This window comes from Musca vetustissima, unplaced genomic scaffold (assembly GCF_032173495.1).
Source record: "Musca vetustissima isolate MV318-11 ecotype Yass unplaced genomic scaffold, APGP_CSIRO_Mvet_v1 utg45004, whole genome shotgun sequence".
Taxonomy (NCBI): Eukaryota; Metazoa; Arthropoda; class Insecta; order Diptera; family Muscidae; genus Musca; species Musca vetustissima.
The window spans coordinates 2,085-19,458 of NW_026876991.1; the positions used below are offsets into that span (position 1 = coordinate 2,085).

Consider the following 17,374-nt stretch of genomic DNA (forward strand, 5'->3'; position numbering starts at 1 on the left):
GTTAAGGTCAAGGACAACGCTTATAATTTTTGTTCACATTAAAATTTTGGGATGAAGTGGATCGAAAACTTAATTTTGTTTGTTTTTTAGGTTTGATCTATAGGCCACAATTATAAGCCGAACATCACAACACAACCCACGGTGAAGAGAATCTGGACAAGTAATTAGAAGAGCTGTACTGATTATTAGTAATATTAGTAAAATATGCCTGTTGACCCCTAATCGAGCAAGAAGGTGCAAATATCACGAAATATTAGGCTCAGAATAAACATCCGCAGAAAGTAACAGTTCCGTAACGGTCGATTATTTATTTTTTTTTTATATAAAACTTTTTTTTTTGAAGGACTATCTGTGCGTGGATATTTTTTTAAACAATTTTGAAAAAAAATGTTACGATATTTGGTACTCTCTTTCTCTACTAAAATCGTGAATTGTGATCAATAGTCTATCAATAATCTCAATTTTTAACTACATATTCTGTAGTACTTAAGTATATAAATTAATATTTTATTGATTATTAAAAATCATGTCTGCAACCGACTTCTGTTATGTCTGTATATATATACCAATAAAAAATAATCCTCTCAATTTGTTTTCGTTCTTTAAATTATTTAATATAATTTTTGTTTCTTTTTATGTATATGTCAATTTGTGTGTGTGTATGTATATAACCAAACATATGCATATATATGTAAAATACATACATTTATGTATTTGTCCAAAAAAACAAACAAACAAAAATTCATGTGAACCTCCACACACACCAATCTAACAAAAAAATTAACACAACAACACCACTCAAAAACAACATTACTAACTCTCTAATCACAACAACAAACACTACCTCAAAACTAACCAACAAAATTGCAACATATATCCAAAAACTTGGGCCTGACAGGCAGCGGAGGCTGCATTTTGCCTACATCGCATGTTTAGTATAAAATTTGCCAAGCGTTTGATGCAACACCCGGATATTGTCGAACATCGTCGTTACAAGGATTCGAATGATAATTTGACCGGTAAAAAATATTTGAAACAAAGAGCAGGAAGTTCATACACCGTCTCATCGAGTGATGAAAGCGATGAAGAAGAAGAGGATGCCAACAAAGACAACTGTGATGATAACCAGGATATATAGAAGCCCTTGCAAAGAATGAAAAATCCCCAACCAGAAGGAAGGGGGGTTTATATAAAATTGTTTAATTTTTCTAACACTAGAAAACACTTTTTTCTTCCAAAAAATTGCTAACACTTTCCAATAAAAATTAACAAAGTAGTAAATTTGCTAAAAAATATATAACTTTGCTTTTTATAAAAATAAAACCTATAATCTAGACACAAGATTAAAAAATTTTACTAAAACCCAAAAAACACTGCATGCGTTTCATTTGGCAGAAAATTCAAATTTATTTTTTCTTTCTCTCTGATATTATTTTCTTGAACTCATCTTCATCTCCTAGCTAAATGTTAGATTCGTTTTATAATTAAGAATAAGAAATGTATTAACACAAATTTCTTCCCTCACCTTGGAATTGAATCCAATGCGAACAGGCCGATCAAATATGTTATTCGGTTCTATGTGTCTTCTCCTATGTGGCTGCGGGACAAGATCAAAATCAAAAGAAAAATCCTGTTGTTATTACACCACAAATACAGGATATACATGCCCAGCAGAAGCAACAACATCAACAGCAGCAGCAACAACAACAGCATCATACAGCCACATCTACGACTGCAGGTGGCTCCACAACCACCACCTTATCTTGCTCCAGGACAACAACACATTTGCCTTCGCAGCAACAGAATAGCAATCGCCAGCAGACCATAACCATACGTCACACCCAGCCAATGCAAAAGCCAAGCATTACAACATCCACGGTGCAGCCTCAGTCACGTTTGGTTCATACCAATGCTAGGACTCATACCACGGCTACCACAACAATTTCATCAACAAATGCCAGGGGTGCCATACAACAACAGCAGCAGCAACAACACCCTCCTCCATCATCACACCAATATCAACCACAACAACAACACCACCACCATCAACAACCCCAACACCAAACCACCACAACAACTTCCCACAAACAATTACAAAAATCTACATCGGAGAAAATCTCCTCGCAGCCCAAGGCCCACCCACCACTGGGGGCCCGCAAAAGCAGCAGTGTTTCACAAACTGGCCCTCTGCCACAACTACCACCTCGCATACCATCACAACATTCTACAGAAAGTTTGGTGGCAACATCGCCCACACCCTCCACCGGTTCTACGGGACGGACTTCACGTGGTCCACCACCAGGCCCCCCACCTGCCATTCCACCCCGGACAGGTGCCATAGCTCGCAGTGGTTCAGTACAACATTCCACCATGCCCACAAACCAAATGTCAGGAGGTGGCGGTGTTCGCCCCTTTGTACGACAAATTTCCACCAACTCTACACCACCCCAATATACACCCCAACCACCACCGGCATTTGTCATACCCAAACGTCACACCACCATGCAACGCGCCTCATCCATGGCCACACCAAATCCAACGATTATTAACACTGCCGCTTTGTTCACCACTTGCATGACAGCAGGCACCGCCTCATCGGCAGCCAATACCTCTGCTGCGCCCTCAACAACCAGTACCACTCCCTCACCCTCCTCAATACCCTCCCCCTACAACAATCTACAAAAACGTCCTTCATATGGCAGTGTAAGTTTGGGTTCCTCACTATCCACCTCGCCCGGTTCAAATGGTGGTGGCAGTGGTGGCGGTAGCAGCTCCACATCGCCCCAAGGTCACCGCAAACACTGACGAAGGAGTTCATTTTTCAAAATTGTCGGTATAGGTGGCGGGAAGGACAGTTGGAAAGATAGCGGGAAAGATGGTGGCAAGGATTTGAGCCACAAGGATGCGAGCCATGCAGCTGGCAGTAATTCTGCTTCTGGTGGTGGTGGAGGCGGTGGTCGTTCTGGTGATGAACCTCATTCTCGGGAAGCTTGCCGTTCCATGTGTCTACCTTGGCTATAGATGTAGTAGTAAATAAATAGAAAAACAACAAGAACAAAAGTAAATATTCAAACTCAAGAAACCTATACAACAACAACAAGAACAAAAATCTATTCAAAACGTTAAAAAGTACTTAAAACTAAACACAACTAACTAAAGTTCAAATGATAATAAGGGTATTCATAGGGGGAGGAAATGGGGGTTTAATCGATTGTCCAGATGACATCCAAATTTTGAGAAGGTACATACGAAGAGAAAGTATATTGAAGTATTTCTTGAAATTTCAGATATACGCCTTTTGCAGATTTAATTTCGAAACGATTGTAATTTGTAAAATTTAATTTGTAAATTTAAAAATACATTTGTAGTTCACGAAATTTCAGATGATTGAGATCACGGCCTTCTGGTTTCCGCTAGTGTTCAGTCTAGCCTTTCGTTTGTACTAAGACTAGTTTCCTCACTAGTTCTAAATCCAGGAGTATTTCTACTATCGTCTAGTTATTCTAATACCAATATCATTGGTACCAATACCGGTACCAATGCTAGATGTTGGGCTTCTTATCATATCCTCCACTAGTGCTAGCACTAGAATGCAAGCTAATTAATCTACTAGGTTTTCTTTCATTTCTACAGCTAGCACTTTGTCCAGCTCTCTATACCATACAACTCAAACTGGTATCCACAGTACTAATTCAATTAGAATTCCATCTTGTTCTCCAATTTCAACTATGAGACCATTTCGCGCATTTTTTGTGAGAATTATAAAATTTACTATGGCTTCTCTACTAATTCAGATGTTATGAGCATGTCAGTCTAGCTGAAATTTAATCTGTCAATATTGGTATTCAAACTGTCTGCAGAACTGGAACCAGTTATAACTCAAGCATAATCCATTTGCTGGAAGGGGATACCAAATGACCCACGATGTATTCTTATTGCAAACTAAGACAAATCCGACTTTTCTTTCATCAAAAAGCATTGATTCCTTTACTAGAGTAACTGCTGCAATATTCGTTCTCGAAAACTAAGGTCGCTTAAATACTGGCCCCATTTCTAAATAAATAAACCCTTGGTTGAGCTTGACCAGCGTACATTCATGAATTACCTTAAAGCCAAGTGAACATCAGTCGTTCACTATTTTCCTAAGGGAATTATTACATCATTCGGTAGGATAGTAACTACGGTGGAGAGCACACATATATCCTTCAGCGGACTATTCTAGAGATAAGTAAATCGACTTTTAACTAATCGATTAATCGACTTTTTGTATTGAAAAGACTAAAAGTCAAAGTCCACTTTTAATCTTTGAAAAAATCGCAAATTCGACTTTTCAAAATCGATTTTCGATCGAAAACTCTACAAATCGACTTTTTGGTCTGGGGCAAAAATCGAAATGTCTAAAAGTTGACTTTTGTTCTCGACTACGTATCCCTAGATACGTACTAACCCGGTTATTTATGCATGACAAACTATTCCCGAGATGCTAAAAATGTCAATGTTTATATTCTCTGCAAATAAGAATACATTACTAGGAACACTGCTAGGAGATTGATATTTAAATATCTATCATTCAAAACTGAGGTAGTCTTAAATTCTAACGAAATTCCAATCACTGTCCGATTTCTCTTCCATCAAATAGGTATACCTTACGAGACACTACTTAAGGATTGATTTTCAATATCTGTCTTTCTGAAGTTGTCTTAAATTCTGACCCTATTCCGACCACTGTAGAGAAACTTTTATGAATATTAAATATATTTTTAAAGAGGTAAAACATCTCAATCCAGGGAAAATAACTCCATTACTATATTATGACAGCCCGGTTGGCGATCAGATAGTCTTCAAATTTCCACAATTTCAAAACGAATTATTTTATTGGAACTATTCCCAAAAAGGAACGATCGGAACTAGTCGCAGCTCTTTGGTTTCTTTAGTGTATCTAGTTCCTTTATCTGATCTCGTTCCTATTTCTGATTATCATAGTTTTCGCTTTTAACCTTTTCATCCAACAATGAATCAACCCCTAAATAATGAACTATCGGAACCCTAGATCCCACAAAACATATATATTTTTGTTTAGAGTAAAAGTCTATGCCGTCTATCTATTGGAATTACGATAGAGATCGACAATGTTCAAAATAGACCTTTGTCTGGTATTGATAATGGAATTCACCGATTCTATGTAATGATGGTGGAGGTTTAAAAAAGGTTTGTACGGTAGAACTTACCAACCTTCTTACTTTTTAGTACACCAATATAGACCTACTTTGTTACATTTAAGGGTTAAATGTGTCGGTTAAAGGTCTTTAGTTCCGAACGACGTCTGGAACGTCCCCAGTTTAAGAACATACATATTTAAGAACTTCTTTCTGTGTATATAGAAGACTTGCAAAAGATATACAGACAGTATGTTGAAAAACGTAGAAGATTTTCAAATTACAAAAAAATCTACAGACCGTCTTGGGAAGACCTGTAGAAGATTTTTAGTATGTAGTAGACTTCAACAAGTTCTTGTGCTTATATAATAGGCAATGAATAGTTATGCCACAGTAGATATAATTATTCATTGTCTATTATATGTAAGACCATCACTTGGTAGAGGACCTATATAAGGAATTCCATCTATAGAAAACTTTCGGTTTTCGGAACTAGGGTTTCTGTTATAAAGGACAATCCACCTATTTTCAGTATATAAATTATCAATAGAAGACCTCCAATACTTATATTAACTATCGAAAATCTTTTATATTTAAGAACTAGAGAATGTTATCGGTCCATGGGTTATAAGAAGGAAGGTCGTCAGTCTAAAGAAATCGTATATAATATCTCTAATTATAAGAGAACTGTATGTATTATGTCCAAAGAAAATCTACAGATTGAAGATGATACTTATAGTTAATAATATTAACTACCAAAAATCGTTCTTATTTGGGTAATAAACAAGGTGATCTGTCCATTTCATACCACAAAGAAGGCCCTCAGTCCAAAGAAATCCTATAGAATATCTTCAATTATAATAGAACCAGACAGAATGCTTTACGTCTATAATTGGAAATCTACAGATATTAAAAAAAGTCTTCTGTTTCCAGAGTACATACAGAGTGTCAATCAATTTATGTAAGGTTTTCCATTCAAGAAAAGTGTCTTCATTCTTCAGAAGATATATCAGAAATCTACTGTCTCTAGAAAACGCATAGAATTTCTACTATCCACAATTTTCAACTGGTCCTTCGTCAAAAGATAAAGTTTTACTTCCATACAATCGAGTCAAAACATTTTCTCCCCCATCGAAATCGAAAAACAAACCAAAATATTCATATCTAACATGAAATGCTTTAAATCTATGAACAAAACAAGCTTATACAGTGGAATATACATAATTAAACTGAACATTTGTTATTAACTACTATTAATTATTATTGTTATACATACCAAAAAATAAAGTAAAAATATTTGACTATGATGCAGCTATATTTATTGAGAACAAAAATTGATTTTGTTTATTGTTTTGACATCTCCAGATCACACAAAAAGTTTTCAACTTGTTATCGTTTATTTTCTGCAACTACATATTTACTCTCTAGATAGCTAAAATATATTGTACATTTTGTTAAATATTTAAAGATATAATTTATTTTCAATTTTTAGTAAAAAATAACCATAGTTCCATTTCAACTTAATAAATGAAAATTTCACAGAGAAAACAGAACAGAGTTTCCCCTTAACTGAATAATAATAATTATGACTACTTATTGACTACACACAATACAAATACAAACACTAAAATTTGTCCTTGAAAAGCTTTAACAATAATTAAATAATAATAACTAAATAAATAAAACTTAAAAATAATAACTAACTACAAAAATATGTATGTAAATCGATGTGTGAATGTTGTATAAATGTTTTTTGATGTAATAATAAAAATGAATAAAAAAAGGAACTCCTATTTAAAAGTAACAATAAAAAATAATTGCAATAATTATACAATGAGAGAATGTTTAAGAAAAAAATATAAATAAAATTCAAATATTAACATAATCAGAAATTTGTGGACACAAAATAAAATAAAACAAAACGACTACTAAAAATAAAATAAATAAATAACTATACATTTATTAAATGGTAATTGAAGGCAATCTAGGTAGGGAATGTTTGTATTAAAAAAAACACAAGAAAATCATAGTATCATTAAACATTATTATAAAAAAATATAAAAACAACTATTAATATATATGAAAATATTTCATGTAATACAAAAAATACCAAGAAAAAATACAATAAACAAAAGTTCTGGCAATTGGTAAATGCGCAAAAAAGCAACAGAAAATTTGTTTTATTTATTTTTCTTACAGAAATATTTAGGATTTGAAGACAAACTCAGTATAGTCGGACTATTGTATACAAAACCACCAATAAGCCTCAATTTTCAGTGAATCTAAATCTCTATTCATTGTAACATAGAACCCTGTGAATAAAGTGGACAAGATCTTCTTTCATATGCCGGCAACTTCTCCAGACCCTGTCTTCTTGGAGAAAACGTCTATGCTGTAAAATGGTAATTGGTAATCGTTTTCCGTGTAAAATTCCATGGTGCTCGGACAGAAAACTGTATATAAGGAATTAGGACAAAAATTTTATCCGAATCATCAATTAAAACTATAGTTGCAATTTTACAACTTCATTCTGAACATTAAAAACATTTCGTAAGGATCGGCGCGAAATTTAAAAGTGCGATAATGTTATTGTTAGAATATGGATATTTTTATTTAATTTCATTTATACTTTATTTTTTCATATTGTCCTCACAATACGAGTAAAATCTTATAATTGTGAGAATATCACTATTTTTTTTTTTTTTTTTTTTTTTTTGAAAAAAATATGCAAAATATTTATTAATATCAAAACTATTTTCTTTCCTCGTCTTACTTTACCACTATTTGTGCTCATTTGTTATTCTCCATTTTGCTATTCTTTCGAATTTATTCTTCCCAAAAAAGGAAAACACTACCAATCACTGTTTGGCTCTGTTTTGTTTTGACATAGACAATCCGTCTCTCCACTTACCCGATTGTGGGAATTTTGGCATTTTATTGTTTGTTTATTTCAGACATTGTATTGCTATTATAAAATTCGCATATGTGTTTTCCAAATTATTTTGATATAAATACCAGAGATGTATAATATGTCAAGCAAGTTTTTATACGAACACTTTTTTTCTGAAGATATTGTTTACCAACCGGTCCCGTTTCAATTCCAAATTTTCATTTTAGGTAATTTGAATTCCACCTACCGTGCCAATAACATACGAGCTATAATAGAACAATATATGCACTTCCCGTATCTACCGTTGTAGATTTTAAGAAAGCTTTCGACACATTCTGAAGAACTGCCATATGGAAAGCAATTAGCAAAAATTTGTGTCTCACAAAATAATTCGAACGATGTACGAGGATGCCGAACTGAAAATCATACCAGCCGGTTGAAGAGGATGTAATTTTATATTGGAACTTGCATGAAATTGTCACTACAGGTTCATGCTTTTTAAGGTGATATCCGAATTTTCCAATCAAAGTATCTGTAGTTTTGCATTAAACATGGGTTTGCAATAAATATCGATTAACTGTCGGTTTTTTTTTTAATTTCTTCCCAACAGAACAAACTGTTGGCGGAGGGTGAAATAGTTCCGTCCGGCAGATGTTAAAGACGTCATTACTTGTTATACCCTCAACCTTATGACTAAAGAGGGTAGGGGAGAGGGGGGCACCTTTGAACATTTTTTTCTTTCAAGCCTTATAAATTTTTTTATTTTATAATTTTTGGTTTCTTATAAATTTTAACTAATAGGTACATATGTAACTTTTACAATGAATATACATATGACATACTTTAAGTTTGATATAAATATTTATTGGTGTTTTAAGGGAGAAAGTCAAAGTGTTCAAAACTGTCCCCCAGGGGGGCACCTTTGAACAAGGCTTGACATTTTTGAACGGCTTGGTTTTTTACAGTGTTTAAGTTAAAAAATATATAAAAAAATTTTCGAAAATTAAAAAAATCAGATCAAAATGTATTAAAACATAAAATATCATAAAAAATTAATATGGTGAAAAATACAGTTAATTTCGTAGTCCTAGTAGCGGGTCGGAAAAATTTTAAACCAAGATTTTATGAGCGCTGTTCAAACGTGCCCCCGTTCAAAAGGTGCCCCCCACTCCCCTATATATAATTTGATATGGCAAAAATGTGCCCCTCTCGAATATTGGATTTAGACCCCATGTTCCTTTGGACTATATCCGTTTCAGACAATTTGGAGTCGATTTACAAATGTCCGTCCGTCTGGCTGGTGCGCACTACAACTCCCCATGGGAGTAACCGATTTCTTCCAATATTTGTACATGGTGATATTTCTTCCAAACTTAGTTTAAGTTCAAATGTGCGGAAAATCTTCTCATGCCTGCTGGCACTTCCCTCAAAAAATGGCCAAAATTGTACTAAAATTACTTTTATATCATGCAAACGGACTATCGGATTTGAACCAATCTTTTCATAAACTATTATATTTGCCAAGCCTAGATAAAATCCAAAGATGGGACCTATTGGTTTACTCCTTTTCATACCTTACTCACAAAGGTTCAAACTTTTCAATATTTATATTTCCAATATTTAACTAATAGAAATACCGATATGGCCCAAATCTCAAACTCTTATTAAGTTCCAAGAGGGGGAATCCGGTCCACTCCATCTGGTACCTTCCCCATAAAATGGTCAAAATTGAGCTGAAAAGGTATTTTATAATATCATGCAAAAAGAGCTTCCGATTCAAACCAAAGGATACTGAATTTAATATTTTAATTATACTTGTTATGGTTGGGAGATGAGACTTATCGGTTCACTCCTTCTATTACATCCCTCACAAAGCGTCATAATTTTGAAAACTTGTAAATCCCATGTAAAGCGAACAAAATATTCGAGTTCACCTAAACTTTGCATATCGTAATATTTTTAACTAGCTATATCGAAGATGGGAACAATCACTGGGTCCAATCCCTCTGATACCACCCACACATAATTGTCAAAACTAAATTTTGCACAACGTAATATGTTAATTATGCCTGTATAATGTTGGAACGTGGGACTTATCAGTCCACTCCCTCTAGTACATCCGTCACAAAGGGTCAACATTTTAAAACTTGTAAAACTCATAAGGACCTAACGGTATATCTAATTTTAAGCATATTTTACGCATGGTAATAATTTTCCTTTCATATGTGTCTACATTTTGGAAAATTTGTTAATCTATTATAAAGATAATGGAATGTCCGATTTGATCGAAGTATTGTAAATCGTAATATTTTTCCAATCCTACATTAAATCCTAAAATTGGGTCTATAAGACCTCCGATCCTCCCAAAGAGAACCAATTATTTGATAAAAACATATACCTTTTATACCACCAATAATAAAATCTGTGTTCCACAAACCATAGGCTGAGGGTATATATCTGTCGGCAACACCGACTGACACTTTTTTACTTGTTTTTTTTCGTGTCATTAGAGGAACTTCGGGTAATGTGCAGTACCACTTTCTTCTTTATATTTTCGGCGTTAAGAAAATAAAAACAAATTATTTCAGACATTGTTGTTGTCCACATATATTCCAGGACAAACTTGTCTATAAAATTGATATTGCATCATATTTAGCTGAAAACGGCGAAATAAATATTTGGCGTGTAATGTGGACATTTTTTACAATGGTACACATTGCCCATTAATTTTTGTTATTTAACAATAATTTTCAGTAAAAAAAATAAACCCTAATCAAACCCGAACACCCTAATATATTTACAACAATCATGAATGAACGCCATAAACTAGGTTAAGTTTAAAACTAAAACTGGCCACAGATAACAATAATTACAATCAATAAATTCTACAATAAAATTCCAACTCTTAATTGAACAACATAAGAGAGCGATTAGTTCCGATCGTTTCTCTTTAGTAAACATCATATCTGCCAGCGAAGTGGGAACTGCTACTAAAAAACATAGACTCATTCTGTTTTAGATTGTTTGTTTTCATTCGACTTCATTTAGTTGCTATCTAACTGGTTGCGCGTGCACACGTCGATCCATTGGGGGCCCGGTTGGATTATTCTACAAGTAGAAGCGTGTCTTAACTAACAAACAAATAAACGAGTTGTGCTTATTTTTAACTACAACACCAAGAACAACAAACACAAACAAATCAAAATGAATACATGGGCTTCAATAGCCTTCGCCTTATGGGCTCTGTTTATGCGTAGCTTGCCAAAAATTATGGAATTTCTCAAACTACGACAATGGTCTCAATCGGTACCGGGTCCCACAATCAGTGAATTCATTGATAATGTTAAAAAAGGACGTAAGTTTTAGAATGAAAATGAAAAAAAATGTTAAGTGCAATCAGATATTGAATAAATTAAATTAGAACTAGTTCTGTTGTGTGTTTAATGTACAACAACAACATACACGACCAACATACACGACCTACATGTGCCACTATGATATCAAAATGGACTTTGATATCAAATAGTACCGATCTTATCATCATCATCGTTTAACTGACCGGCACGATGAATGTCTTACACACGAACTTAATGATTATGTTTGGGCTGATAAGTAGTGATTGCCAGACTTTGGTCGTTGATGACGTATGAATGACATTTCATTAGACATTAGTGTTTAGTTATAGAGCAGATATTTTTGTAATAAAAATCGAAAATTATGAAATATAGAAAATTGAATGACGGAGTATAATTACCCAAAATAAATTATATTATACCCTTTCAGGTACACAGTACTTATCAGGTGCATGCAAACAAACAAAACTTCGAGTATTCCACAATAAAAAAAAATTAATTATTTGTTGCTCTTTGTTTAATTATTTGAAAACGGGTCTTTGTGTTCATTAGACCAAATAAAAATATGGCTGAAACCCGAAAAATGCACGACCTGAGATAATTTATAAGTTATAATTTTTATAATGGACTATTTGAGCAAAATTATCATTTTAATACTTTTGCACCCTCCACAGTAGAGTGCATATTAAATCTGGCGTTCCGTTGGCAACACCTCGGAATATTTGTCGGAGACTTATAAAATATATCGCTGGCTTAACATTAAAAGGGTATAAGTCATTTTTTTCTAGACATTGAGATTTTGATACCGACATGTCCAATAAGTAAAAACAAATCGATTTAGTAAAAAAATCTACAATTATGACATTTTTATACCCTCCACCAAAGTATGGAGGGTATTTTAAGTTTGCTTTTCCGTTTGTAACTCATCGAAATAATCATTTCCGACCCATGGGAACGTATACTATATTCTTGATCAGCATAAAATTCTATGACGATTTAACCATACCCATCTGTTTTTTGTAATCATTCTAGCATCTAAACGAATTGAGATAGTCGGCCATATAAATTTTCAGTATTTTGGGGTTTTGTTCGTATTTTTCAACCGAATTGGCTGTAATTTAGTACTTTAAGTTCTTATTGTGTCCACAAATCTGTCCACAAAATTTGGAGTACTTGAGTGGGTTTTTCAACCGAATTTCAATTTAGACATGTCCGTCTGTTGAAAGATGCATTGCTACTACTCCTGGGATGTTGTCATTACAAACGGGATATATTGGTACACATATGTTTAGCTCTTATATAACGGGACAAATCATTTTCGGTATTTTGAGGGATATAACCACATATTTTAACCAAGAGACGTTCCGAGTTTTTGGATGTGGGCATACTTCGATACAGTTAAGTAAAAAATTGTCAGTCGGTTCTGCCGACAGTTAAGGTAAAATCTCGATAATCCGGACCTCGGATAATCTGGACTGCAATCCACAACTTATTGCGTATTCTATTATTCTATTATTTGGCTCTAAAAGCCGGATTGTAAAAATAAATTTTTAATACAATTTTTACAAATATTTTTACAAAAAATGGTACCTATTAAATTTAAATTGTTAAATTTTTCAATGAATGAATTATGACTAAATGATATAAATTTAAACCACTCGATAATCCGGATAATGTGGCCATCCGGACTGGGATCTGCAATTGTTTGCAGATTTTACTGTATATTAGATTTCGCGAAGGCCAACGGGACTACATTCTAGTGCCAGCGTGGAACACATTAGCACACATTTTGAAGACTACCTCCATACGTACTTCAAGTTTAACTAAATGGTGTACCAGTTACTACCAAAAACTCTCGGTCTGTTACCCACATTCCAGCTCTCTCATTTACCCAAATTTAGTGCATTTAGTACTATTCGTACACATAAATACGATTTTCCAAAGCTCATCAATAATCTTAATTCCAAATTTCAGTTCCATCCGTTCACCCAAAATCCAAAATTGTTCGAAATGTAGTACCATTTAGTACTTTTCGTGTCCATAATTATGAATTTCCTAAATTACCTCAATTTCCTATTTCAAGACTGATCACCTAAATCCAAGTTGTACCGAATTTAGTACCATATAGTACTTTTCGAACAATTAAGAAAAGATTTTGTTAAAGCTAACTCAATCCTGTACTCCAATCATAATTTTCATTTTTGGGATTCAGTCTCTATACGATCAATTAAATGCAAAATGTACCAAATTTAGTATCATTTAGTACTTTACATAAGTACAAATTTCTAAAACCATTTCCATACATACCATACCTGTTGAAAATTCGTTTTTCAAATATCCAGTGATGTCCACAGCAAATAAAAAACACAGTTTTATATTCGAGGGGTTTTCAAACATTATTTACACAAACTCCAAACTTTTACAGCACTCGTTACTTTCACACTTATGACGACACTTTAACAATAGAGCTTTTACTTCACAACTGAGACTTTAACTTATAACTGAGACTTATACACAACAACTGAGACAATCGTTCTATGTTGCAACCTCTTTTATCTAATTGGTACATATTCTCGATCATTCTCATTCTAGATAATTCTAAGTCTGGTTTATTCTAATGACTACTTATGTGTCTATTAAAAGTAACCATGAATTGTATCCATTTCTTATTTTAACTGATCACTTTAGGGATCTCTAAATACCATTATGTGTTGCCGATTGGATAATTCACAATATTTAACAATACCACTTCCCAACCTGTATTCTATATAAAATTTCAAGATTCTAGCTATATATGTTGAAGAACTAGATGTATTAAAGTTTAGTACTTTTAGTGGGTCGAATTTTGAAAAACCCTTTTGCACATCTTTCTAACTTTCCAAATTTTAGAATTCTAGTTCTTCCCGTTTGAGTAATACAAAGGGTGTCATATTTTGTACCTTTAAGTACATTTCGTACCCTTCTAGTTCGACAAAATTTCAAGCTTCTATCTTCAGTCGTTTCGTTTGGGCGATGATCTGCCAGTCACTCACATATTACTAAGTTTTTTTTTATATATTAAGATAGGATTTACTATTCTCTTAGTATAACTTATATATTCTTATCTGTGGCGCAGTACCAGAAGTATACCCATTTGCGGACTTAATGTAGGTTTAGGAAAATATTATGATGTGCAATTAATGGATAAAATCGGATACTCCATTCGCCTCAAATGAAATTTAAATGTTTTAAAAAATATTGAAGGAGAGGGTCGACTAGACTCATCTTCGGACTTGATCTAGGCTTTTATGATGTCCAAATTTTGGATGTAATATGTATATTCCGTTCGCTCCATATGAAATTTAAAACTTTTCACAATTTTGCGGGGGAAATACTAGAAGGAGTGGATCGATGTCATACGATTTTACACCGATTTGGATACAATATTATAGGTGTTACAGAGTTTTTGGAAGGTGTAAGTCATTTTTTTATCTAAGCTTCGAAATTTTCTCACAAAAGTAGCTGTAATTTAGCATTTCGGGTTCTTGGAGTGTACATTTTTTTTTTGCAGAAAATATTTTGTATAATTCCATATTTTGTCATTGTCCCCATATAAACGTTTTCGATTCATTTTTGACATTTTTAAAGAATTTTCCAACCGAGGTGGTTTTAATTTTGTTGCAGAACACTTTCGATATATGTACATGTTTCCTAGAAAATCTTCAATGTATTTGTATAGCCAACTACCAAATGGGTCCTGGCTAATTTTCGGTACGTTGAAGTTGCAAGCCCAGTTTTTAAACCAATGAGTGCATGCCACCATGATGGTGTATTTGGCCATGACATAGCTTTGGAATTTTGCTACTATTCTTGGGAAGTTTGACATTGAAGATGGAATATATCGATCAACCTTTTGTCATAGCCCCAACATTCATGGCGGAGGATCCTGGTTCATACGATAGCTATACACTCCCAGAGAAACGTGTCAAAATTTGGAACCGATTTTTCTTGAGATTTTGTAGGGCCATTCTTGAATTAGTACAGATTCGAATTAATTAAAAAAAAAAACATATTAATTTTTTTTGACATCGAGATTTCATGCAAATGGTACACCACGTTCCCAAAGTTTGCCTGATTGAGGCGGAATGCAAAGTACTGAATTGAGTCTAGAAGGACGTGTGTTAAATTTTGTTTAAACACACTAAAAACTACATATGGTGCACATAAGTTTGGTTTAAGTCGGTAAATATTACTGTAGCTTGAAATAAAAACATCCCTATCCAATATACATGTACGGTAGATATATGCACTGTAGCATGTAGTTGGCCCAGTCAGTAGTTGTAATTGCAATAATTTGTTGTTTTTTTTTAAATTTCTTCCAGAAATCCTTTCATGGTTTAAGGAGTTACGTGAAAAACACGGCGCAACCTTCCGCATTTGGTTGGGCAAAGATTTGATGGTTTTCTTTACCGACCCAGAGGATGTCAAACAGTTGTTGGGGAACAATAATCTTTTGCATAAATCTAGGAATTACAGTAGTGTCGAGCCTTGGCTGGGCAAGGGTCTGTTAACAAATGGTGGAGAATCATGGCATTCAAGAAGAAAATTCCTGACACCAGCATTTCATTTTCGTATTCTAAGTGAATTTAAAGAACCAATGGAGGAAAATTGTCGTATCCTAATGCGTCGCCTAGAGGAGAAGGCGAATGGCGAAGAATTCGATATTTATCCCTATATTACGCTGTTCGCTTTGGATGTTATTTGTGAAACGGCCATGGGTATTAAGAAGAATGCACAAATGCAATCCGAATCGGATTATGTTAAGGCGGTGCAACAGTGAGTGTGAGAAGTAAATTTGAAACTCTTTGAAATAATTTATTTATTTGTTTTAGAATTTGTCACATTTTACACAAACGTTCCTTTAACTTTTGGCAAAGGAATAATGTCTTCTTTAAATTCACGGAGGATGGCCGCAAGCGTGATGCCTGCTTGAAAATTCTACATGACGAAACCAATCGTGTAATTAAACTAAGGCGTAAAATGTTACAAGATTCCAAAATCACAACTATGCAGGAAGCCGAGAAGTCTTGTGATAGTTTTGGTCAAAAGAAACGTTTCGCCTTTTTGGATATGCTGCTGATTTCACAAATGGAAGGTGTCCCACTATCGGATCGTGAAATTCGTGAAGAAGTTGATACATTCATGTTTGAGGGACATGACACGACCAGTTCTGCAATTGGTTTTGCTATTTATTTGTTATCACAACATGCGGAAGTGCAAAAGCAAGCCTATGAAGAGGCAATGGCTATGGAGGGTCGTGAAAAAGAATCCATGCCCTACATGGAGGCCATCATTAAGGAAACATTGCGTTTATACCCATCGGTACCATTCTATTCACGTGCTGTCAACGAAGATTTACAAGTTGGTCAGCTGACGGTACCCAAGGGTGCTAGTGTCAGTATTTTAGCCTACATGGTACATCGTGATGAAACCTATTATCCCAATCCGGAAAAATTCGATCCTTCAAGATATTTTAAAAATGAAAAAGAATTGCATCCGTTCAGTTTTGTTGCATTTAGTGCTGGACCTAGGAATTGTATTGGTAAGTTAATTGAGAAAAGACTTTAATATTTAAGGATTGTAAGATTGAGACGAAATTTCGAAAACCTTGATGTGTGTCAAGTTTCATTAAAATCTGTTTAGATTCAGGTATAGCTATCATATATTTTGGTCCGTTTTTATGTGAATGGTTTACGAAAGACTCTGTCTTTTTCCGATTTACAAAAGATTCTGCATAGCATATTGAATTGAATTTAAAATGACGTGCAATCGGATCAGTTCCTTAAAATCGGTTTAGATTTAGATATAAGTCCCATATTTATTTTTGAACCATAACATCTAAATGGTGAACCAAACACCCAATGTTTGTCCGATAGACCCGAATTGGGTCTAGGGTCTACGTATTAAATTTCAAATCGTTTCAGGTTTGTATATAA

The 17,374-nt window shown here is 34.0% G+C and overlaps 2 protein-coding genes across 2 annotated transcripts; both read left to right on the forward strand.

Moving 5' to 3' along the window:
* Window positions 1–928: 928 nt before the first annotated feature.
* On the forward strand, window positions 929–3,021 carry LOC133321518 (MAP kinase-activating death domain protein-like). The gene is made up of 3 exons (XM_061530602.1): window positions 929–1,099; window positions 1,552–2,788; window positions 2,840–3,021. The coding sequence occupies exons 1-3, from the start codon at window positions 929–931 to the stop codon at window positions 3,019–3,021; spliced, it is 1,590 nt and encodes a 529-aa protein (XP_061386586.1).
* Window positions 3,022–11,250: 8,229 nt separating this feature from the next.
* Window positions 11,251–16,980, forward strand: LOC133321520 (probable cytochrome P450 4s3; the record flags this gene model as incomplete). The annotated part of the gene is made up of 3 exons (XM_061530603.1): window positions 11,251–11,401; window positions 15,761–16,214; window positions 16,271–16,980. Coding segments are annotated over exons 1-3 (1,315 nt in total), but the record flags the coding sequence as incomplete, so codon positions are not given.
* Window positions 16,981–17,374: the final 394 nt, after the last annotated feature.

What these genes read in the sequence shown, in the direction of transcription:
- LOC133321518 (XM_061530602.1), top strand. Translation starts at nt 929, where the DNA reads ATGTTTAGTATAAAATTTGCCAAGCGTTTGATGCAACACCCGGATATT. An exon ending in GCGATGAAGAAGAAGAGGAT is followed by an intron (nt 1,100 to 1,551) that starts GCCAACAAAGAC and finishes CAATGCGAACAG; the next exon opens with GCCGATCAAATATGTTATTC. An exon ending in CAGCTCCACATCGCCCCAAG is followed by an intron (nt 2,789 to 2,839) that starts GTCACCGCAAAC and finishes TTGTCGGTATAG; the next exon opens with GTGGCGGGAAGGACAGTTGG.